Source organism: Betta splendens, chromosome 15 (genome assembly GCF_900634795.4).
Source record: "Betta splendens chromosome 15, fBetSpl5.4, whole genome shotgun sequence".
Lineage (NCBI taxonomy): Eukaryota > Metazoa > Chordata > Actinopteri > Anabantiformes > Osphronemidae > Betta > Betta splendens.
In genome coordinates, this window is record NC_040895.2 from 15,051,397 (window position 1) to 15,076,028 (window position 24,632).

Sequence of the window (24,632 nt, forward strand, 5' to 3'; positions counted from 1 at the left end):
AAATGTAATTTACTACCCACTTTTGCTGTTACACTCACATGTTTGCTGCTTGTTGATTCTCACAGTAAAGAAGACAAACAATAGAAAACCCTTGTTCACCGGTGCTACAAACATTTCACCAAGGTCATTCTGACACCTGCTAGTCATCTCATCACAGGTGTCTTTAATTCATTCATTCATTCTCTCACATAACTCCTCTTTGCTGTTTCACTCTAATTCATGATTACTATTATACAAAACAAGACCAAGTGAGGGAGCCAGAGTCTTACAAATACACAGTTTTACCTTTATTACAGAACTGTTTTTAGGCTGTAGTGATGATAGTGAATGGGTAACGCTGTACTGGTCCATGTCTGACTTCCTGACGCCACTAAGTACAAAACAGATGTACCTGGTAATCTGTTGCCATGTAAGCAGATGGTAGTAGGAATAGTTCTGTGTACAACTGAAGCAGAGCTTTATAAAACCAGTCAAAAGGCCACACCAATGCAACTAAACATCAATATAACATTGTAAAGGAAACAACAAACTCTTGCTGATCAAATCTAAACTAAGCTAGATGCTAAAAACAATTTCTGGTATAAAACATCTGTAACATGAACATTGGATGAGAAGTGGCACAGATTCAAGAAAGTCATAAAGAATGAATCTCCCTAAGCGGCACATTTCATGTCAACAACAGCTTTCAGCCGCATTCAGTGCTCAACATGGTCAAATCTCACGTATTCACACAGGAAGACAAACAACACAGACTTCATACGTGAGCTCAAAGTTTGGGAAGAAATGTGACTTTCCATTCTGTGAATAAATGAGGTTGTCTTCAAGGTAAACAAACTGACAGAACTATATGAAACTACAGGAACTAACCCACACGCACAACGACAAAGTAACCCACTGACGACTGACTCGTTAAGAGGAAGCTCACAAACACAGACTGGTTGGAACACGGCACACTAGCTGTTTGATGCGTCACGATCTCCCTTCAAAGTTCATTTCCCCTGGTGTCTGTTTTTTGGCTTGATCAGAGTTAAAAAGCTGCATCAGTAAGTCCAGGTTGAAGTATCGCTTATGTTTCATGTGCAAGTCACTGAAAGAAATCCTGTTAAAGAACCTAAAAGGCTAGTTTAAAAAAATAAAAATGTTTATAATAGTACAACGTAATAAATGTAATCTAATATTTAAAAGATTTTTTTGCAACATTTTAAGGATGAGGCTGTGGGATAATATGCACTTCCAATAATACTGCTTCTCTTATTTCTTACATGAATGAATACTAATGTTTTACTTTTGGTTTGATTTTCTTGTTGCGAACTCTTCAGCTTATTTCAGAGAATCAGCTTCTTTGATCAGGAGAATCACGGGATACATCCTCCAGAAAAAGAAGCTAATATACTGTTGTCATGACGACGGGCTGAGTCTCTACTGTACACTTCAGAGGACAAGATCTCATCTTCCTCTCTGCACTCAGTCCGAAAGTAGAGGAGCACTGTTAGTCCAGATGTTGAAACCTCCTTCCATGTAAAAGTCATGACTGTTGGGGTGGAGGTGGTCGTATCTACATCTACTGAAGGTTCTGCTGGAAAGCTTAGATCATGGCCCGGAATGCGAATGAGACTGCCGCACCCAGTGCCAATCCGAGGGACAGGAAGAAGGCCATGATGGCCCCCGCGGTCTCTGCCTCATGCGGCGCCACCTTCCTGTAGGGAGACGACAGTTGAGTAGGTGGTTCGCTGTCAGCAGTATAAACACCTACAGCTGAGAAAATCATGTTTCATCTAATGTTTAACTGGATAACAAATATAAATATATCTCATTGTAGCTTTAGGGGTTGCAGAACAGACAACGCTTGATCCATCCTGGATACCCTGTGCAGCTCTCTGCTGGTCGCCCGCTAAGATCAGTGACTAGACTGAAAGTCTCCCTGCCAAGAAATGCTTTGTTCCTTCCAAAACCAGTGTGTGTGTGTGTGTGTGTGTGTGTGTGTGTGTGTGTGTGTGTGTGTGTGTGTGTGTGTGTGTGTGTGTGTGTGTGTGTCCTTACTTGGGTCCAAAGCACATGCAGAGGCTGGCCAAGTATCCATTGGAAAAGGAGAAGAAGATCATGAAGATGATGTACCAGGCGTCGTGCTCAAAGGGCACAGGGAGGTAGTAACGAGGTTGGACATTGCACAGCATGAAGAGGGGAATGAAGATGACCCGCAGACCCACCAGGACCGGAAGCCAGATACTGTCTTTACCTGGCTGTGACAGAAACACGGAACACAGAATTGATTTCTGGATGTCCAAAAATTATTTGAAGAAGCATAAACTAAGGTATATGTAACATTAGAGAGAAAGAGCAGCAGCTTGTGATCAGTGTCATAAATAAACTCACATGGTGCAGGAGCAGCTGACCGTTGTTATCTGCTCTAATACTCCACATGCCATGTTTAGATGTGTTCAGTAAAAAAGTCTGATTACAGCTTGAAACAAATTAACTAATTCAATATAGTCATTTCCTCTGGCTCACAGGGAATTTTACTTGTTTGTTTATTTGTTCATTATTTGTTTAATGAGCTAATTTGTGTGTCTTGATCAAACCTAATATTTAAGAAGGAAAAGAAAAACATTTACACACAAATTAGTTGAAGCTTTAGATGCTGGGAAAAGCAGGAGCCTCAGTGGTTGGCTAAGAATTCATCGCAAAGCATGGAAGCATGGAGAACGCCAACCAAGCTGCCATTATACTGTACATCCAGATGTGCATTCTTGTCTAACACTCTTCTTAAGACACAAGTATCATGGATAACCTTACACAAACACACACACACACAGACACAGACACACACACACACACACACACACACACACACACACACACACACACACACACACACACACACACACACACACACACACACACGATCTTTCACCCTATTAGATATCTGTCATTTCCTGAATTTAGGCTACAAACACACTCATCCTCTCAGGATGTAAACATTTTGTGCATCCAAAGACTTTCGAAATAGCATTAACAGGAGAATGCAATAAATATTTGGATTTTAAAATGCATTCCTTGAGGAATACATTAAGGGCAAAGTGTTTATAGACAGATTAACAAATGTGTTTTGTGAAAGATTCATTGTTTTTGTGTGTGGTACCAAAGTTAAAACGATGGTTGTTACTGCACTGTTAAATTCAACTATTGGTAGAATGCAGCGTTTTGTAGCTAAATAGATGTGTTATTTTAAGATTTTCACTATTGAAGCTCAGCTGTGTCCAAAAAGACACCATCCAGAGCTGAGAGAACCCTAAACCTGCAGTTAAGTTTAACAGGACTTTGGTTGGTAAAATGTTTTATTCATGTTGTTACTGACCACCATACAGACGGCCGTCAGACTTCTTCCAGCCCAGTCCATCACGTTGAAGAGGAGGAAACATGACACTGGGATGAAGTAGGTTTCTGAAAGAGTAAAAGAAAGAACTTAACGTTAACAACATCTCTTCTGGAAGCTAGTAGGAGCAGGACCAGAACCTCTGGGAAAGCAGAGAGTGACCCAGAGACACTTATGAAAACACCGAAAAGCTCACAAATCCTTGGGTGTTTGGGTAGTTTTTGTAAGTGACAATGTGCTTCATTTCAAATGTTCAGAGTTACGCTGCAGTCACAGCAGAAAAAAGCTTTTGACCAGAGCCTTCTGTTAAGGAACTACTGACTGAACTGAGTTTAATCTATCTGATGACAGCGTTAAATTAGACAAAGACCAGGAAATGAAAAAGATCTATGTCAGGAAAACAGTGCAGAGTTGTATCACACATATCAAATCTAACTGTCTGAGGTTTGAGACAAATCCTGGAAAAGGTCTGAGTGAAACTCACCCCAGGTGCTTCCACCTGCTACTGTGGACTTGACATCAACAGTCACGGACGGGAAGGTTCCAATGGTGACAGTGAAGATGAAGCACACAGACAGAGCCATCACCCAGATCTGAAGGGATGACGCAGAAGATACAGATCAATATCACATGACTGTCTCATGAAAAGACTTAGTCCAGTTATCTCTGAGTAGCTGACTAATAATGACTTTAACATCTATATTTAATAGCAAAAAATAATAAACAAATTAAACACATCTCAGATGTGTCAGATGAGAAAGGTCTTGATTCTGTTTGGCTTCACTGTGTGTTCATCACAGTGTGAGCGTATTCACCTGTTTGAAGATGTTTAACACAGACACGCTGGGTCTGACCTCGTCCTCTGTCAGACTCACCACAGGTCGCTTCTCTGCTGGACCGTCTAAGAAGCAAACAAACCACCTCTGTCGTTATGCTCCTTGTGTGAGTTTACTCACAGGGGTTTACTTGTTGTTTCCATTATGGTGCCCTACAACTAAATCTGGTGCCACAGACTCAGTGCGGTCTGTCACTTGGGTGGGTTTCACTTTAATGATTATTCAGGTGTAAGGCAGATGCTAAGCAACCAAAAGAACACAGATGAATAGCTCAGATAGACGATGAAGGATTTTCTGAAGTACAAGCACTGATGAGACACTCTTACTGAAAGACTTTCAAGGTTTGGCTTTAGAGGTTGGAATTTCCAGGCTCTGTCATTACTAAATATGAAACTGAGGAACAAACTATAAATACAAATAATGAGACACATTTAGTCATAAATGCAATGTTTAGAGCTAGTTACAAGCAAGTTACATGTCCACAGCGTCAACCTGTGAGCATATTTACCTTTCTTGAGTAAGTCCATTTTGTTCTCCTCATCAGTTGAAGGCCCAGATCCATTATTCTCCATGTAATACTGGAAAAACTCCTGTTGACAGAAACGACAATGCAGCGATGAAGTACAGCCAGCACAGAGGACACCATGTTCCCCGAGATGTTGTAAATTGTAACTGGCAGATATGTTTTCAATCACTTCACAGAGTTTGGACCAAATAGAAAAACAAAAGCACTGAACATTACACAACACGTCCAAAAAGCACTTTGCTAAACCCTCACAGCACAGTTTCCAAAGAAGTGCATGTTTTGAAGGCAGCTGCGAGTCAAATAATTTATAGTACAACAGGACAGAGTTTAACGCCTAATAAAACAGTCTTCAGGGCGTAAAGTCTTACCATCCTGGGCAGAATGAGGTAGGACATTATAGCCAAGAGGATAACAACACAGGCTGTGATGAAGTAACCAAAAGCACTGTCCTGCAGAGCCGACCCACCTGCAGGCGAACACGAAACACAGACGTTGGTGTATGAAAGAAAATGACAGGCATTAACGCAGCTTCTCCCCAGGCAAATACTTTGATGTTTCTCTAAACCAGTAATGCTGTTTTCATTAGACCTGCATTAAAGAATCATCAAATTGGAAGTACTGATCATTATAATTATACATTCCTTCACTAATTATATTCTGAAACCTGCTATCATGCGCTTTTAACAATCAAAGGATAAACCTCAACCTGAGAATCTGAAACCAACATGTGTTTTCACTTTAATAGTGATCAAACTGTTTCTAGTCTGTGGGATTGTAACACCCGGTATTCAGTCACCAAAGTGTATGTGAAGACCTTGAGCATTAACCTTCTGGTTATCATTTTGTGGTTGTACAGTATATTCACACAGTAGAGTAACAAACTGCCCATCTTTCATTTATAATACCTATAAAAATGTAACCATACTTCACCTTCATGGCCGCCCCAACACATCAGCTCTAATCTGTCTACTACAGCTAAAACTGCTACACATGTGATGCTCTTCTCAATCTCACAAACTGCCCTGTTTACTGGCCAAACAAAACTGTTTGTCCAACCCTCTGTCTAGTCATGTAACAAAAGAGACATACTGGCTAGTGCACAGATCATGGAGAAAGCAGCAAAGGCTCCGGCAAGCCCCTGTCCACTCATGATGGGAGTTGTGTAGGAGGCAGGCAGAATCCCTGCAAGCCCGAACAGACTGCCCTGAAGAATGGCTCCGAAAGCTGGAGGGACAGAGGAAATAGGACGAGGATGTCACTGTGACACATACAAATAAATAAACACATTTTTATTATTTCCTTTCACCACAGTAATGGATGCTACCAGTTTAGGCCTTAAATAGCTGCAAAAACCTCGATGTGTGTGTCCTGAAAGAGGAATGTGTGAACTAGAACCCTCCACTCCAAATCAAACTTGTTGAGCCTATCCCTGCTGCTCAGTGAGGGACTGTAAATAAACTATCATAGCTAGATTACAAACTGTGGTCTCAAGCTCAGTGTGAGGGGGGAGTGTGTAGGTGCAAGCATGCATTCATAATAAAAGTCACAAGGCTTTCATTGATCAAAGCAGACAACGCATCATCTGTTGAAACCCACATTTCTGCATATTAGACCTTTCCACCCAAATGGAACTCTCTTTGTAGTTTTAACTTTCCAAACCAATCAAAGTTGATTGTTGTTAGATCATCAGACACAACCAAATTCTAGTATTTTGAAACTCACAGTTGATGCAGACAATTTTGATCATTGTGAGGACAAAGAAGGGAAGTGGAGCTACGTCCACTTTGACAAGCACAGCTGTCATCAGGAAAACCACCAGAATGACTGTCAGGCTGCCAGAAATCCGCAGCTTCTGAGGAATCCTAAGTCAAACAAAAACAAGAATCTACATTTAAATAAGCCAGTATTAGGAGCACAAACTCTACAAAATATGAACCCTGTATTGTAGGAAGGAGTCATTTAAAAAGAAATAAAGAGCAATGGCCATGAGGATATGAAAAAGTTTGGTTATGAGAAACAGGCTCTTTCTATTATAAAAGGATGTTGCCATCCCCAAACCGAAAGTGCCAGAGAGCAAAAAAGTACATGAGGTCAGCTCAGCTGGTTTTCTTTATTTTATAATAAACGGAAACTTTGCAATCAATACAACAGTCAGCAGGAATTAAATCACTGTACTGAGAAAAAGGGGAAACAGAGAGAAAACATTTAAGAAACACGGAGGTGAAGAAGAAAGCGCACATAAATAGCATTCCTCTGTGTTTATGCAGAGTAAGTCACAGTCAAGATCCACCACAGATCTCTCTTAAGTCTGGTTTATTTAAAACAAACAAGCTAGAGACATATAGACACACATTTACCCACAGTTCAGTAGATGGGGTACAGAAAAGTATATAGAAAACCCAACAAATCCCACGTCAGCAGCTTTTTAATTTAAAAATCTAACATGACATTTTTTTTTACTTTTCCAGATCTGCTTCTTCTGGTGCTGTGATACATAAACAAAACACACAAAAAACCCCATGTTATGTGATACCTTTGGTGTATGAAGGAGTTGAGGCAGGTGAAAACCAGGAGAGGCACCATAGCGCAGAGCGTCATCACGTTGTTGAACTTCGACTCCAGGACGTTACGGGTATCACCATGACCCGATGTCTCATTAGTGGACTGATTGAAGGACTGGTCCGTGGGCGAGTCCTTCAGCCTACTTGTGAAGTACTGGAGAGAAATAAGGAATTTATTAAAACAACTATTGAAAACAAGTTAATACTTTTCTAATCAGTTTCAGTGCAGCCATGTTTAACTCAACAGAGATGAATGTAGGATTAGGAGCCTATGAGGATGAGGTTAACCCTGTTCTGAGAGCAGCTTGGAGATTAAAGGGGCTATACCACTGTGGTGCAGAGCCTCCCAGTGGAGTCAGACCCTCCATCCTGAGTGAAGCCAGGTGTTTTGGGAATGAAAAGTAAACTAACAATCTCTGTTTCCTCTAAATTAGCTGACCTCCTTCTACGGGGAGTCAGACTTTAAAAGGAACTCGTCCCTAAGAAAGCGATTACTGACAGAGCTTTTCTATGTACTTTCTTTGTTCTGCCTGAGGTCAGTCACCTGCGAACGCCTCACAGAGAACTATGCCACCTTACCATTGTTGCTGTCATGAAGAAATTCCATGGCAAGAGGGTTCCCAAACCCAGGATGAAGAAAATGATCCATACTGCATTGTACCTGGGAAAAGACAGAACAAGGTGTGAAAAGACAAATTTTTCCCATCAAAGCTCTCGTCCAAATCCCACTTTGAATAAAATGACAAAAAAAATCAACACCAAGTATAATTTTTTGTTTGTTAAAATTTTTAATCTTTTGAATATTTCCCTTACTTGTCCCGCGGTGCGTTGATGGCCGTCATGGTTCCTGCTAGTGAGGTGGAGGCACGTGTTCAGTTGGGGGTTTGATCGGGGGGCACCGGGTCTGCGATACACAGATAACACATGTTTTTAACACATAAAGCATTGAGTGTGCTACCACTGACACTTTTATCACCAGCAGCCACCTGCTCCTCCTTTCTATATTTAGAGGTTGTTAGTAGCCAAGTTACTGCATGAATAAACATAGCAAGTGAGAAATAAAGACAACACCTCGATTCAACTAAGAGCATCAGTTCAAAATCTGCTGTATGCCAACACCACTGCTGCTGTATGAGGAGTCATTTGGAGACAGCATGTCACTTCAAACATTCAATTCCTACCTGGTCCTGCCATTTAACAGAACATTTGCATGAGACGACCTTAAAACTGATCAGAAACACGCGGCCTTGCAGTGTTTCTGCAACACATAGCTTGTAAAAGTAAAAGGTAAGTCCTTAAATGTAACCTTAAAGAAAGAAGATATTCATAGATCAACTTACTTACAGTATAGCAGAGTTCACTCAGGAACACGAGACGTCTTTGTAATGATGCTAAAGAGCAGCCCACTGTGCGGCTCATTGAACCCAGTCTTCTTCTTCTACGTATATCCTGCGTCCACCCCCCCCCCTCCAGTTATCTCACAACCCTGTTACCCTCCAACAAATCCTTCGTACACTTACACTCCTGGCACTTGTGTTGGCAGATGTGAAGCCCCATGTTTTATTATCTACAGGCAAAGAGGATGCAGCGGTATTTATTTCAATTTTGTCAAGATACCGTTCAAAACCAATTAGAGTAAGTTCACTGCACAGGTTTTATCGTCTGTTCTACTTTCAGTGTGACCTCATTTTGCAATTCAATTCAAATTTTCCTATTTCCCTGCAATTTGCTTCTCTTTCCTGTGTTTTTTTAATGTTTCACCTCATTTAGGCACCTTTATAATTGCTTTTCTTGTCTATTGCTTCCTTCATTGTTTTCTTATACAAGTAAATCCTCTACATCATTTTTCTCTACATCCATTTGCTTTTTTCCTTTAAGAAGTCAGAGACATTTGGTATCAAATCAAGCCATTCACGTCGGCTGGGACAGAGGTCCAAAAGACACAAGACTGTACAAAATTGGAGAATGAAGAATATGGTTTTGTTTGGACACTCACCATTAGACACTCACTGGGTGAATAATAAGTAGGACCTGATATAAATCCACACAATTTCACACGCTTGTGTTCAGCCGTTATAGTTCTTAGTTGGGAAGCATGTCAGTAGTTTTCCAGGAGACCACAGACGGTAACCTCATAGAGGTCAGCATTCAGCTGAGTGCCTGCTCTAACAGACCTCTGCCTTGACAATGCCTCGACCAGCTTTGAATGGCCTCTTTCATAATCACATAGGCAGATTAGTTGGTACGCACCTCTGCCTTTGGTTGTTTTGGCACAAACTGAGCCCTGTAAACAAGCAGTAAAGCCAGTCTTTATCGTAGCCATTGATATTACAGACACCACCCTAATTCACACACCCCGGGTTAACTATGGCCCAGATTCCTGCACCGATGTCTCTCTGCCCAACATGTCAACAAAATGAGCCAGTTGGCACATGTTTTCTGCCCACTGCACTTACACAGTCTGTGAAGTAGCATAAAACTTTGTTTTGGCAGCCTTCCTTTCACTTTAACTGGCTGCCCCCTCTGCAACATCCAGCTCCTAAAATAGGTGCCTCAATGAAACAAAGTCTAATGTAATTCATGGTTTCCTTTTCTGATGTCTGACCAAACAGGGTGAGGTGAGTTCAGATGAGTCTCCTTTCTATCCCATCAGGAAAGTGGTTAAAACTACGCTCAGCATTTTAAGTATGCAACTTGAAAACCCCAAACTAAGCACACCAACTTCACACAAAGACCTGTTTCCGCTACATTTAAACTTCATGCCTTGGGCTTTTTCCTACAAAAAAGTGAACAAAAATGATTGAGTAAATTTTTAATATATGATTGGCATGAAGTTGTGTGTATTCTTCACTGGTTGAAGAGTTTTACCTTGCTTAATAAATATACAGTTGGGAAGGGAAGAATATCCTGGTTTCTCAAGGGCATTTCCCAGTATACAGAAGGCTAACATTCTCATCAAGGCGTTTTCCCGGTCTAGGACTCAACTGAGGTAAATCACTAACTTTTTTCCTTTTACTTACCTGGTGACAAATTCTGTTTTCTTGAAAACTGCTACAGACATAGCAACCAACTCTGTGCTCTGTATTAGTGTATTAGGACACAGGAACACGGGGGGTGAGCTCTGTATATACTGTATATCATAATAACTCTCATCAGTTCTGTATCTTCTTCCTGAAAACCACAACATGGACATTGTGCTTTTAACAAGGGCTTCCAGTGCTGGGCTCAGAAAACCATACTGTACAGTGATGTTTCACAAGTCATTCACATCTGCGCCTGCCAACCAAGTTTCCAATTTCAAATCGCTGTAATATATCACTCACACACGATGATTGCTCAACAGCTCTGGCAGAGGACACTCAGGTCGAAGTAGACAGACTTTTACAAGCTCGATTCCTATTTCACGCTACATTTCATCCTGCCCTTCCTTCAAGGACAATATTAACAGCTGTTCCTATTGTGCCCGAGGAGCAAAAAAGTCGAGACAAACAGACTCGTGGAGAAACACACAGGTGACCTTTAGTTAATTCCAGGAACAAAATACATAAATGTCACCAAAATGTTACAACGTTGAGGAGACTGAGAAAAGTCTGAATCATGAGCAACAATATCAGACTGGATTCATGCTTTAGTGCAGGCGCATTCCCTGGAGTAGCAATTTATGTCTGTACCTGTTCTCAAGTAGTGCTACTGTATATATTTATCATTATACAGACGCCCCATGTGTGGACCAACTTAAAAGACTAGAATGTGCTAACTACAGTATGTGGGTCATACAGTAAATATATTATCAAAAATGCTGTGACATAGATGCATTATCTTAAGTGATAATTACATGTATAGCAGTTTTGGGCCTATTATCTGATGGAAGCTGCTGGACAGACGGTTTCCATCACTGCTTTGAACCAGGCCTGGGGGGTTGAGTACTCACAGCCGCCCCTTCAAACAGCTTGACAACGCGGGCCGTCGTTGTCAACCCCAGCATCCCACTGACAGAGAAAACAAAAGTCCACCGTTTAAAGAACTTCTACATCTGAGCCAAAGCTCATTTGGGGAACATAAGCTGTGAAGAGAGGGAACCTGAGACAGAGAGGCATTCATGGTCGAACCGGGCCGACTCAGCGGGCCGACTCAGCGGGCCTAGGTAGCGCTGTGGTAAATCTATTGCTCCGACAGACAAAGACATGTAAAAACCAAAAAAAAACTTATTCAAACAAACCTCGTACTATCACCATCACTGACAGGACCTTTATTTCGCTGAAGGTTGGAGTCAGAAATGCAATCAAGCGTAATTTATCCTGGCTCACGTCGCACATCTCAAACAGGATCACAGCAACCTGGTGTTTCCCCGTGTTCTTGGCTGAAGTCATTTAAACATTACAGCGTTTTTTAGTGGAAACAAGTAGAACTGAAGCAACCGTTGTTAATCCCAATGATCAGGCAAAATTAAATATTCACTGATACAGGTCAGTGTTTCCATTATTACAATTTATGCCTTTTAATTTCACTTTTTGATATTTTTGATATAAAAAAAACTATATTCCTTGCTTGAGTGGCTCTAAGAGTAAGTCTTGGAAACAAAAACAAAATAATCCATGCCACAATAGGAAGGGAGTATAAAAGCCCCATAAATCCATTGTCTTGACCCTGATCCACCCACTTAAGCCCCAAATCATTTCCCGCCACTCGGACCGGGCAAAACAAAGCCTGAAGCCCATCTCCAGCAGCTTGTCTTTTCAGTTGGTTCAGGTTGTCTGTTTAATGGCAGGAGCAGCTCCACTTAGCAGTGCTAATGGGTTTCAATGAGAAAGAATAAGGGGGGGTTGTGCTTCCATGTTATCTTGGATGAGTGAGTTTCAACAGAAACTTAAAATGAGCCCTGTAAATGGCTTTAATATCAACACTGGTGATCCCAGCGGACTGGAAACCTGAACTCCCACTGCTTTATAACAGACGCTCATGTGAATCCAGTTGCGGGTGATCCCATCAGCTGTCACATGTGAAACAAAGCCGCCATTCTGGTCTGCTCATCTCCTTCATTCAGGGTCAGCGCAGTCACAAATAGCACGAGCACGTGCGACATGAAGCCAGGCAGGCAAACACTCACTGGCTTATACTCGCATATATCCCTCTGCATTTGCAGACGTTACAGTAACCCCGGGATAAAGTTCATGGGGATGCTGCAAATCTCTCCCTAAAGTCATTAAAAAGGCATCAAACAATAACGCTCCAGCTTAATGCACTGTTGTTCATCCCTGGTTCATTTAAAGTGACCAGAGGAACATTACAAAGGCCTACGTGAATTTAGAGAAGCCCATTATAACCAGACTTACTGAGTCAACATGGCACCAAAATAAATCACCAAATGGGCTCTTTTTCAACTGCAACTACTGGCAGATCCTGTGACACCGCCACCACGTGCCACTACTGAAACTTTCATTCGCGCTGCCAGACGCACATGTGCTTCCACCACGGCCGGAAAAAAGTCATGTGCCCCACAGTTCACCACCAACGCCGTTTATAACCAGCATCTCTAAATGTCTGTCTAATCGGACTATGACGCTCCTGCTTTAATAAACGAATACGAATAACGTGTTTTTACTAAATCACTACTACTGATCACAGCTGTTTCCATCAACAAGTTAAATACCTCAATTTTGAAACGGACATTTGAGATGAATGTTGGGGAGATTAAATAATGAGAATTATTTGTCCAAAGATCTTTTAATGTTGAGTGTAATGGATGATTCAGCTTGTTTGTATTATATTATCGTGTCCTGGGCAGCTGTAACTACAAGCTAACCTTAACGAGTTTCACTAACTAGCTAATTAACTAACTAGCTTAACTGGCGCGGAGCTGGACGAGCGCGCCCGCAGTTGGCGGTAAGTTTAACTCCCGCCGCCGCAGTCAACACGGGGCACATGCCGCCCGCCACGACCGAGCCGAACCGAACCTCGTCTTCCCGAGGATCCACCGGGAACGGTCCAACGTGTCCAGCCCGTGTTAGCGGGTGGAAGAAGCACGGTGCACGAAGAAGCGTGGAAACCCCTCTGAATTACAACTAACGGTCACGGTGCGTTACCCACTCACACGCCGCAAAACGGTCCGAATTCAGCGGGACTCCGACCACCACGGTCCCGTGGCTCGTGGAGAACAACCACAACCTACTGACAGCAACATTTCGCTAGTTGTGGCATTCGGATCACCTACCTTGTCCCCTCAGTCTGTGGAGGCTTGTGCCGTCGTCCCGTCCCGAGAGCCCCCCTTCAACGGGCGGTGCCTTTACGTACTGCTCGGTAAGTCTGAACCTCATGGAAAGACGAACGTAACGAAATTAGACCAAACAAATATTTATTTTCATTACATAATATAAAGTAGGATTATAATAATAGCAGATTAATTATTTATTATGTAACGCATTGTTATATTAGGTAGAATGACGGCAGAGTCTAGTCATGCTATCCAGTATTCATACATATATATAGTTTGAAAAAATAACATAAAACATACGTTTTTATTTGACTGTGGTCTACACGCTGACAAGCTTTACTCAATATACACGTGTATTTAGTCGAATTTTACAGATTATTTTGGTCAGACAAAGCTGGGCGTTCAGATTTAGGAACGCAAATTACAGTGAATTTCTTAAGGTCCCATCGTCCCTGAAGCCATCACCATGGGCAGACGAGGAGGTGGAGGAAAGTCACTTACTAATCTAAATAAGTTTCACTATGTGGCACAGTCCTTTAACTTCTAACTAACTTCTCGGCTTATGACTAATCTCTATACCGGCACATCAGGAAAACCCCAACTTCATTAAAGGTGTAATAAAGTCATTCAGTCATTGCCAAATGAAGGTGGTGCAGTCACGACAGACTCATGACCCATGTTTCACATTATGTAAGAACAGGGACAATAATATACAACAGTAAGTTAATTAAATATTGTTGAATTTTCTCCATAAATGCTTTACAAAATGTGATCGGGACTTCATCAAGGTCACTAAAATATTCAAACCATCAGCCCCAATATTTTAAAACCCTAATAAACCTGGAGAACAGCAGTAGCTTTGGGTTAGGTTATCACCACAGAACTGCTTCATTTGAAGGTTCCTCGCAGAACATTTTGTAGGAACTGCTCTCCTGCAGATATTCAGCAGCATCTGTGTTGGATTAAAGTGGTGCAGCCTAAAAGATGGCATGTCTGTCTCCACAGACATTGTGTGGTAGATTTAAATTAATGTTTATGGTCATCGTTCTGCTGCGTCACCCAGTTTCACCTGAGCTTTTGCCAGAGAAGTTTCTTATCTTTATAACTTTTATGTCACATTGTAGAAGCAATTTACACATAACATTAGGAAAAGCAAACAATTTACTTTGGTTTTAAGAGTAAGACACAACAATACAGATGTTACGTACCTTTAATGCCTGAATTTCAAATGCTTTGAGAGTTTTGCAGGAAAGAAAACGGCTGGATTTCATTTGCTGCTCTGAGTTGTTTTGCAGAGCGGAACGGGTCACTCCAAGGATCAGCAACGAGGTTCAAAAACCCACAAGCTGTGAGTCAGTGTGGCGACTCACAGCACACTGGCAAAAAACCCTCAAAAGCCTGCACACTTGTGTTTTCTGAACGTTGATGCAGCGCGTGTTTAACAGTGTGAGACATTTACAACAACACAAGGCAAAGTCAGACTGAGGGGGCGTCTGCGTCGCCTGGCACAAAAAGCAGGTATGAGGTGATCAAATGCAAATAACCACATATATAGAACTGCCCAGGTGATTTCATGCAGTATGTGAAATGTAAATGAGCCTGGAAAAGGACAAACACATCACAACAACAGACACCAGTGATATATAATTCCATCACATCACACGCATCTGTTTGCTCCACGACGTTGTTTACGCCAGGTTTTTGGGCCCATTTTGAGCGTGGAGACCATAAATGTGGGCCTGTCTCGCTGTGTTTGCTCGCGTGACCAAGGCAGGTCATCCACACCCTGTCTGCACGGCCTAAAATAGGCCGGCTGTGGTTTTGGGAGGAAACCATGAATGAGGCAGCGCTAGTCTGGCCGCCTCCTCTCCGACCCAAACAGCCCAAGACGCTCAAGGACGACGGTGTCTCCCAAAACAAATGCGACCTGAACGTCTCCGGTTCTCACAGTGGAACCTACGCAGGTTCTGCGTCTCCGTTCCAACTGTCTATGGAGACGAGGGAGAAAAAAGTGCAGAATGACACGGCTTAGCGGCAACATTACAAAGATGACTGCAGAAGATAAGAGTTAAAAAAAGCAGCGTAACTGTCTAAGCGGTAGCTCCGCAGCTGTTTGTGCTGTGGGGGCTGTTCCCACTAACGGATTTCGGGGAGGCACCTGCGGGACGGCACATCTGAGCTCAGTGAGCTCCTTTCTCATGGTGGCAAATTCCTATTGTCATCACTCTGACGCTTCCTGTCGACGCGAGGCTGCTCCCTCTGACCTCCCGATCTGCTCCCATATTGAGGCCACTGGTTCATGAGCAAACAAACATCACACACGTCTAATTGAGGAACTTCCTGTAACGTTTGTGGCATGAGAGGCGAGTGAGGGCATGACATGAAGGGGCTGGAAGTGGCCTTCGGACCACATGCTGAGATTTGAGAGGTCCGCGGTGGAATAAGGAATTCCAGCAGATGGACTCTTAAGGCCCTAAATGGAGAAGTAAATCCCACGTGGGATTAAAGTTTGTGAGGCCCGGCTCCGTTTTGGAGGATTAGGAATAAACTCCTCGGGGTGTTCTCCCTCCTTGTCTTTACTCCGGCACAATGCGAGTGGTCTGAAGGGGTCACGTAGTTTGAAATCCGGTGCTGCACGGATGATCCGCTCCTCACAAACCAGCATCTAAGCTTGAAACAGTCCATTATGGCTTCACCTCCTAAACCACTGACGCTCTCACACGTGATGGGCTGTCCTTCACATTCCATGGAAATTAGACTTTTATTTGCTGAATTCCCACCACTCACCCTCTGAGTCTACACAGAATAGACCTTTATCTGCAAACCTAAAATCTGTCTTTGGCAAATGTTGACAAAAGATAAGGTTTCAGGTGCAAACTTTAAAAAATTGCAGCAGCGTCGACGAACATGCACGCGTTCACTTTGACATGACTGCAGAAAGTAAGGAGTCAACATCAATCAGCTGCTGGTGCCCCCCATCGTGTGTGTGTGTGTGTGTGTGTGTGTGTGTGTGTGTGTGTGTGTGTGTGTGTGTGTGTGTGTGTGTGTGTGTGTGTGTGTGTGTGTGTGTGTGTGTCCTGGTGACAGGATTTAATCTCGTCTCCCGTGTCCGAGGTCAAACCCGTGATTCAACCTACTCTACGTCATAGATGCGTTTGAGTGTTAAATTCATCTCGCCGGCGTGACGTGTGAGGCGACGGCTTTAATCGCGTGTGTTAGAATAAGGAAGACCTGACTCACCTCATTGACTGAGTATCCTGTGTGTAAACAATTCACACGTTGTGATTGTGATTAAATCAGGCCACAATCATAAAGAACTGGAGGAATGTGCTCAGTGTGTGTGACAACATCTGAGGCATCCTCACTGTCTTATCATCAGCCGACCAAAGGCAAAACATCTTATTTTGGTCAGATCTCACTCTACTCCTGTATTTCCTGCACTTTTAAGCTGATAAAACCATCTCTGTATTTCTTTATTAGTTTTCAGGAGATTGAGAGTGAAACTAATCTCTGTATGTGACAGTTTAATCGTGTGACTGCAGATGTCGTTCCCACTTCATCAGATACATCTGTAGATACATCTGTAAACACCTACAACTTGTTACATGTTGATAATAAATATTCTAAATGCATTTTTTTTAGCCGGTACCAATCTTAACAGCGCTCAAGCAGCGTGCGTGTGTTAAACGTGGCTGAGCAGGAACACGCATGTGGTTTCACATGTCAGCTGCATGTCACTGAAAGGTTGAAGCGTGAAATCAGACACGTTTCTGCTGCATGTCTCCTCTAACACTGTACAGCACACAAGCTCACATGTGGAGTCACTCGTCTCAGCTGTTAAAAAGCTTCAGCGCCGGTGGAACTCCCGCTGTCAGCTCTCCGTCCTCATCCGCTCATCTCATTATCGTCAATCAAACGCGCTCGTCCTCATCAGTCCTTATCGGAGGCTCTCAGCCGTCCTGTTGTCATTCGGAAAGGTAACTCAGGACAAGGTGTTTTTGCTGGAGTGCTGCCATCCTGGACAACAGGATGTGAAACGTGGAATTGTCCATTTAACATCCTGTTTCCCATTTAAAAGCATTAGTCAGTTGTTCTAACCCTGCGCCTCCTGTGGCACAAGTTGAATTGTCCAGGTTCACTGATGCCACACCATCAACGCACCATCAAAGCATCCGCTCCTCCTGTTGAAGTCATCAGCACAACAATGCTCCGGATGAAGTTCATCTCAACAGGTTCAATTCAAAGCTTTTCACATTCTCAGGATCGTCTTTTTACGTTTCTTTTTATCTGTTACAGCAGATTCGATATTGGTCAGAATTTCAGAACCGTGGCAGAAATAGCATCAGTGAAGCAGCAGTGAACTGATTGGTACCGTGAGGCCCACGTAATGGAATAAGACGCATGGGCCTCACGGGAACTGTGGCCACGTTCTAACGGATCAGGGAACAATTGACTCCACATTTCCACTGAATGTGCTTTAATGTCAGTATTACTGCAGCTTGTGGACTTTTGTACAGGGTGACACGGAAAAACGGGAACTTTGAACCTAGAGAAAACAACCAAAAGTTCCTATTTTTCTGTGTCACGCTCTATAAGAATTCAAAGATGTTTAAATGTCTTTAAAGTCAAATGCGTTTCAGAAATAGCTTTGTTGTTGTTTATTGTCGCAGTGCTGTTTTTAGGCCGGGGTCATTTTACCACACAATGAAAGGTGACGCCGCAGTTTACACACAGAGACCCGACAGCGAGGGTCTTCACAGACAACAATAAACAGGACGGCAGCGTGCCCCAACGCCCCCTGTTTCTATTCTGGTGAAGCCACTCTGACCGAGGTCCGTCAGCTGGTTCAGACCCACTGACCGAGGTCCGTCAGCTGGTTCAGACCCACTCTGACCGAGGTCCATCAGCTGGTTCTGACCCACTGACCGAGGTCCGTCAGCTGGTTCAGACCCACTGACCGAGGTCCGTCAGCTGGTTCAGACCCACTGACCGAGCTCCGTCCATCAGCTGGTTCAGACCCACTCTGACCGAGGTCCATCAGCTGGTTCTGACCCACTGACCGAGGTCCGTCAGCTGGTTCAGACCCACTCTGACCGAGGTCCATCAGCTGGTTCTGACCCACTGACCGAGGTCCGTCAGCTGGTTCAGACCCACTGACCGAGGTCCGTCCGTCAGCTGGTTCAGACCCACTGACCGAGGTCCGTCAGCTGGTTCAGACCCACTTTGACCGAGGTCCATCAGCTGGTTCTGACCCACTGACCGAGGTCCGTCAGCTGGTTCAGACCCACTCTGACCGAGGTCCATCAGCTGGTTCTGACCCACTGACCGAGGTCCGTCAGCTGGTTCAGACCCACTGACCGAGGTCCGTCCGTCAGCTGGTTCAGACCCACTCTGCCCCTGTGCTGATGCTGATGCTGACGCCCTCCTGGGTCGGACTGCGTACGTGCAGGCCACGCTGCTTCTCACAGGAAATCGGACCTTAGACATGTCTATGGGAGAAAAGCTGTGTGATCGTGACTTGACTCAGCGAGGCCAGGCTGAAGCGCACGGCTCGGAACCACAGCTGCACTCGTTCCTGCTCCTAAGTCACAGTGACTCACACGAGGCCCCGCGCAGCTTGAATGGGGTTTAATGTTCATGACGCGGCCGGTGATTAGCTGGAGCTGATGTTTTATGTAGAGACGGAATTCTGTCTTACATAAGTGCATTTTAGCACCAAACAGAACCACAGGCAAACACGAGCATGTTCCACTGGTATGTGAGATGTTAATGGTGCGTATGTTTCTGATTATTGCAAGGAGTTTCCCTGAAGCAACATGGGCAAGTTATATAATCTCACCCCTTATTGAAAAATGTTGTTTTTGGGCTTTTTAATCTTTTTACTGACATATTTTCACTGTTTTTATGGGCAAATATTTTTGGATTAATTTTACTGGTGTGATGAATATAAATCTGTTATAATATTTTTGATAAATACCAAACTATTTTCATTCACGTCCTAAAACTGGGCATTGGGTTGTGTATATTTGTAGAAAAATGCTTTATGCAAGATCTTAAAACAAACCCGAGCTTATTTGATCATGGAAAGTTTATCATCACACGTTCCACGTGTTTAAACTAAATGGAGCGCAGGAAGCCTCATTCTCTGAACAAATAATCCCCTAAAGTGTTTTTTGTATCGTCTTTCAGAGCTGTTCTGTGAGCGAGCCTCTACTTTTAGTTCCTTGTGATGAAGCTAACAAGCTCCCAGCAACGATGCCCACAGGACGATATTAAGCCACATGCATTTTAACTCCTACCATCCTCATCGAGCTTGTGGTTTGTTGAAACTGTGATCAATTTAACAATCTGCTCATGAACCAAATGAAGCTGTGAATCATCCCTCAGTTGACAGAGGACACTGAATCCCACACACAGCGGTGCTTCTGATCCAGTCTGTCGCCTGCTTTCTCCTCTCTGCATCATATTACCCTGCTCCTGTACTTGCTGCTGCCTTGTCTGGTGTTCAAATTCAGTCGAACCTTCTAATTTTAGTCACCTCCTTGTCTCAGGACACGACGTCCTCTAAGAAGATCATGTGTTGTGAGGCAGAATGGGGCAGGACTGTATAAGTGGGTCAACACACATGAATGATGAGAGTTGTGTACAAAGTAAAGCAATGAGAGGCAGAATTAGTGCCTTCCTGCTCACTGCAGGTAAACACTCACATCACTTTCTCAGCGTGAGCTCTGCTGATGAGCACTCAGCCTGCAGAGTCATTCAGAACGCTATCAACAATGTCCCAAGCTCATGCACGTTTGCATCGTGCGCTAGCATCGAGTCGGCGTGTGTGTGTGTGTGTGTGCGTGCGCGCGTGCGTGCGTGTGTGTGTGAGAAGGATCCGCGGTCACACGCTGTCACCTGCTGCGACGCTTCAGCTCGGGCCGGGTGCGAGTCACAACCTCTGGCCTCGGCGACGGGAGGTCAGCTTTCAACTTCCTCTGCAGCTATCACAACATCGACCAGGCATTATTGACATGCGAGCGCTTCTCTGCGTCATCAGTGCATTTAGCGGCTGAAAGCCCTGGACGGGCCATCGAGCGGCCGACACAGTAACACACAGTCTGCACTGGAAAAGTGCAGAATATGTGTCTAAAAAAGACCAAAGAAGCTCCAGAGTGTCCTCCTTTGTTGAGGGGGGAGTAGCGGCTGCGTTTTTGAGCCCGGGGCCCCTTGAGTCATAATATGTTTGTGCTGATATCATATATTTAGCGCCGTTATCAGCAGATAGCCTCCTGACTGTGCTGCTGCAGCTCAGCAGAGCCTCCCATGCACCAAACCTCTGCATCATCCCAGACCCCCGAACAGCATGCGTTCTGTGAGCATCACAGATGACGCCCTCCCCCACCACCACCCCCGTCCCTTCAGGCTTCACCTCCAATCTCACGTACAGTAAGAAACACAGACTTACTGTCAGACGGTACACCGGGCACGCCGACGGCTGCACTCGCCGCTCTGCAATCATCCGTGCACTGAGAGACGGGCTGCAGGACCGTGGGGGTGAGGCAGGGGGGTGCCTGACGGGCCCAGGCTCCAAATAATAGACCAGCTGCTTACTGTAAGGCAGTCCCAGTCCAAAGCCAGACACCAGGTCAGTCCACAGACTGAGTCAAAGGGTCTCTATTCATTCAACAGTTCTATTCGAGGATAAACAGCTTCCCTCATGGTTACAGTATGCAACAAATCCTGGCTTGGCCCCATCTACAGATATCAGAACCATCTGCACCACCAGGGCGATGAGGAAGGTTCCGATGGAAAGCAGCTGAGTTTATAAAGGAATAATTGTTAAAGCAGGCAACCGGCACAATGTTCAGCTGAATGTTGAGAAATGAAGCACATCCTGACTCACGCCTCAAGTTACGGGTGACTAACGCAAGATGCTGAGTGACTAAACAAAGTCAGTAACGGGTCAGAGCCGACACCGGACGGCGGAAACGCTGACACGGCAGCTTCGTCTGGCTTCGTGACCGGCCTGGTGCTGCAGCTGCAAACATCTGGGTGCACAGGTTTACCAGGAACGTCCCGGTTTCACCTCGGTGTTTGCCATTTTGTCCCGTTCACAAACACAAACACGCTCATAATCCCACCGGGTCCCACTTCCCCTGATTAGCACCTCTCACACCAGATTGCCGCTGTAATTAGTCTGCAGCCAGTCACGTCTCACACACACACTTGGCAGTTTGTCTGTGGTTCTCCTGAGCCCTCGCTGAACAATTTGCCTGTGTCTAATATTGTCCTTTGTACCACCTGTCTGCTATCACTGTGATGTTCACAGTAAAGTGTGGTCAAACCGTCAACTATTGTGTGATTGGACCTAACATCTAGTAATCTTGCTTCCTCAGCCAGGATTTATTTGAGCGATCGGACCTGCGGGGCATCTGAGGAAACAGCAGCTCCAGCGTCGCCGCTCATTCCCTCTGCTTTTAATAGCTGAGCTCGACGCTGCATCAAAGGCCCAGCGTGTGATTTACACATACTTGGATGGCAAATGTATCATCTGGCCTTCTTCACGGTTTTTTCCACAAAACAAACTGTCCTTGAGTTTACGCCACGGATTTTAAATCTCCACTGGAGGAACGTCGCTAAAAGGACTCCAAACTCAAAGCGAAACCAAATAACACCATCTGTATCGCTGCTCTGTCTGACAGCGTCTCCTTCAACCGACGCCCGGATTTAATGCACAAATAATGAAAACAATAGAAAGAGGAGTGTCACACCACACTTTTCCATTAGCCAGCATTCAGCTCTACCAGATGTTTGCTGTCCTCCACACTGAGTCCACCCCAGCCTCCATCTGGCATCTCCCCCATCAACACCTGGCTCCACATGCGATGATTCCACTCAAATACAGTACTAGAAACTCATTCGGCCCAGCAGAGACTAAGCCGAGTGGGTTGGTGACTCAATGACCCAGTTATGCAGAGTGGAATCCCCCGTGATTGTCGAGTGCCAGCAAAGAAAAGCTTGTGAGTGGCTGTAAATGTCACTTTTCATACCAACAAAACACAAACGCACACAGAGAACCCCCCCCCATTGTGTCCCTGCTCTCCTGTGTTAATCTATGAGACGCAACCTGACCCACATGAATAAAATCCCTCCGGATCTTTCAGTTTCGCATAATTTAACCCCAGAAGATTAACCTCTTGCCCTCTTTTTTCATGAAACATGGGCCACCTAGCTCCGATAGCTGTAGCTGACAGCAAATACCACAGTTTGACTGCAGTTCAGGCTAGTCCGGCCTGTGTTCGCTGTTTAAGCGAACAAGTCATCTGGTTAGATTAGCGTGGCTGTTAGGGCTGGACACAGGATGACATGTGGGAAAATGTTCCGGAGGATCCCAGCTTCTTTGCTGGTGATCCTGTGTCTTTAGGGCTGGTTGCATAACCAGATTAGCAGAGTTGGTTTTAGGCTTGAGGGTCACTGAGGCCTGATTAGCGCTTTAGTTTTACATTCTAAAGTCTGATTCGCCTGAAGCAGCTTCCCAAACACAGAGATTCCTGAATGAGCTCCTGTTCTGTGTGAGATTTCTTTCCCCCAGAGCGTGATCCAAGATGAGCTTTAAGGCCTTCGCGGGGCTTGGCCTCGTCCAACTCTGATGGAGGAAAGACTGAAGAGCAGATGACTGTGTGGACAGGAACATTCATTCATAACTCCCTCTTCAGATCTGTGATAAAAACAGAACCAAAAGACAAGAATCAAAATGTTTAACGTTAAATAAGAGAAAAGAGTGAGTCACATATGAGTGGGAAGATCCCTCACTGATTTACATTTGGGCTCCTGTCTCGCCATCTACTGGTCATGTCTTAAATTTATTTACTCAAAGTACTCAAAGTTTCTCATATTATTGCCAGATGAACAGTATTTATACTCTTTCATCTATTATGGTCACATAATTTGTGAAACACTGCACTTTCACCAGCATGCTCTAAAAGGGGAGGATAAACACTGTGTCCAGCTAATAAAAAAAGATGTTTTTCACAGTTTTGTGTTCTTATTGTGTAATACGGGCGACCTTCGAACGTTTGCTGATGTTTGCCTGACTCCAACAACAGGTTTCAGTGTCTATGCAGCAATAACCAGACCTTGGTGCGCATCTGCTGCCCCCTGCAGGAAGACTGTGGGTATGAACGTCAGCTTAATGCAGAGGAGGACAGGCTCCAGTACCTGTTATTACACAGAGCTGGGGGGACGTATTATCAACACGCAGCTTCACTCTTTTTCACAAAGCTTATAGCAATGACATCAGGCCCTGTTTAAGGAGGAACCTGAGTGGCGACCTGCTCCCTCTCGTCCACACTTCACCATCTCTTCCATGTTGGGCTCAAAGTCGTGACGTGAGTGCATCCAGTAACTTGCATCTTCACCAAACTGAGTCTGACAAACCCGATAGACTGAAAATGATGCACCCTGTACTTTTAAATTATTTTTGCAAATGTTTTTCACGTGAAATACAAGCACCTTTAGGTGATAATGCTTCCTAAACTGAGCAGTGAAAAACCTGCATGCATCTCTTATTACCACTAGAGGGAGCCAAATAAAATTAATTGGAACAATTTTAACGGGCTTGAATGAAATTATTTCAGATAATTACTTACATGTATACACTGAACAATCCATCTATTATAAGGACAATATGTTGAGATCAGTGTTAAACTACTAAAATAAATATAAAAAATATAAACAAAACAAGAAATCAGCATAGAGCCCCCAGGGGTCTGAAACACCTGTGCTGTTGTAAATTTGACCTGCATGATGCCCCAACTTAATTATAACCACCGCAACAGGATGTTACACATCCTGGACACAAGTAACAGTTGAGAAGAAATAAAACACATTTTGACTGAACATTGTGGTTAATAGATTTAAACCTGTTTACACAGTTGTCTACCTGGGCCATATTTGATGTAGTATCAATTGGAATTAAAAAATTAGGTTTTCATAAATATTAATTATTTATTAATGTTTTATGTATAATAAGCAGTTTGTAAACGTGATTTATCTCACAAGAACAGCATATTCTTTTTATCAAAACATCAGATTCCTTTAAGTTTCCCTCAACTTCCCCCTTAAACGAAGCGACGAATCG

General features: G+C 44.0%; 1 protein-coding gene across 5 annotated transcripts; it reads right to left on the reverse strand.

Annotated features, from left to right (window-relative positions):
• Positions 1–265: 265 nt before the first annotated feature.
• LOC114870594 (equilibrative nucleoside transporter 1-like) lies at positions 266–16,398 on the reverse strand. Of its 5 annotated transcripts, XM_029175430.3 has the most exons (14): positions 14,716–16,398; positions 13,508–13,599; positions 8,110–8,200; positions 7,876–7,957; positions 7,269–7,450; positions 6,458–6,597; positions 5,825–5,959; positions 5,104–5,201; positions 4,718–4,799; positions 4,189–4,274; positions 3,858–3,966; positions 3,356–3,441; positions 2,041–2,240; positions 266–1,697 (listed from the first exon to the last, which is right to left on the reverse strand). In XM_029175430.3, exons 3-14 carry the CDS (start codon positions 8,136–8,138, stop codon positions 1,586–1,588), a joined length of 1,341 nt encoding a protein of 446 aa, XP_029031263.1. In that variant the 5' UTR covers positions 8,139–8,200; positions 13,508–13,599; positions 14,716–16,398; the 3' UTR covers positions 266–1,585. The 5 variants fall into 5 exon arrangements, with proteins under 5 accessions (XP_029031263.1, XP_029031261.1, XP_029031265.1 ...); XM_029175428.3 differs by lacking the exon at positions 14,716–16,398 and having other exon boundaries at positions 13,508–14,655; XM_029175432.3 differs by lacking the exons at positions 13,508–13,599; positions 14,716–16,398 and adding an exon at positions 13,388–13,410.
• Positions 16,399–24,632: the final 8,234 nt, after the last annotated feature.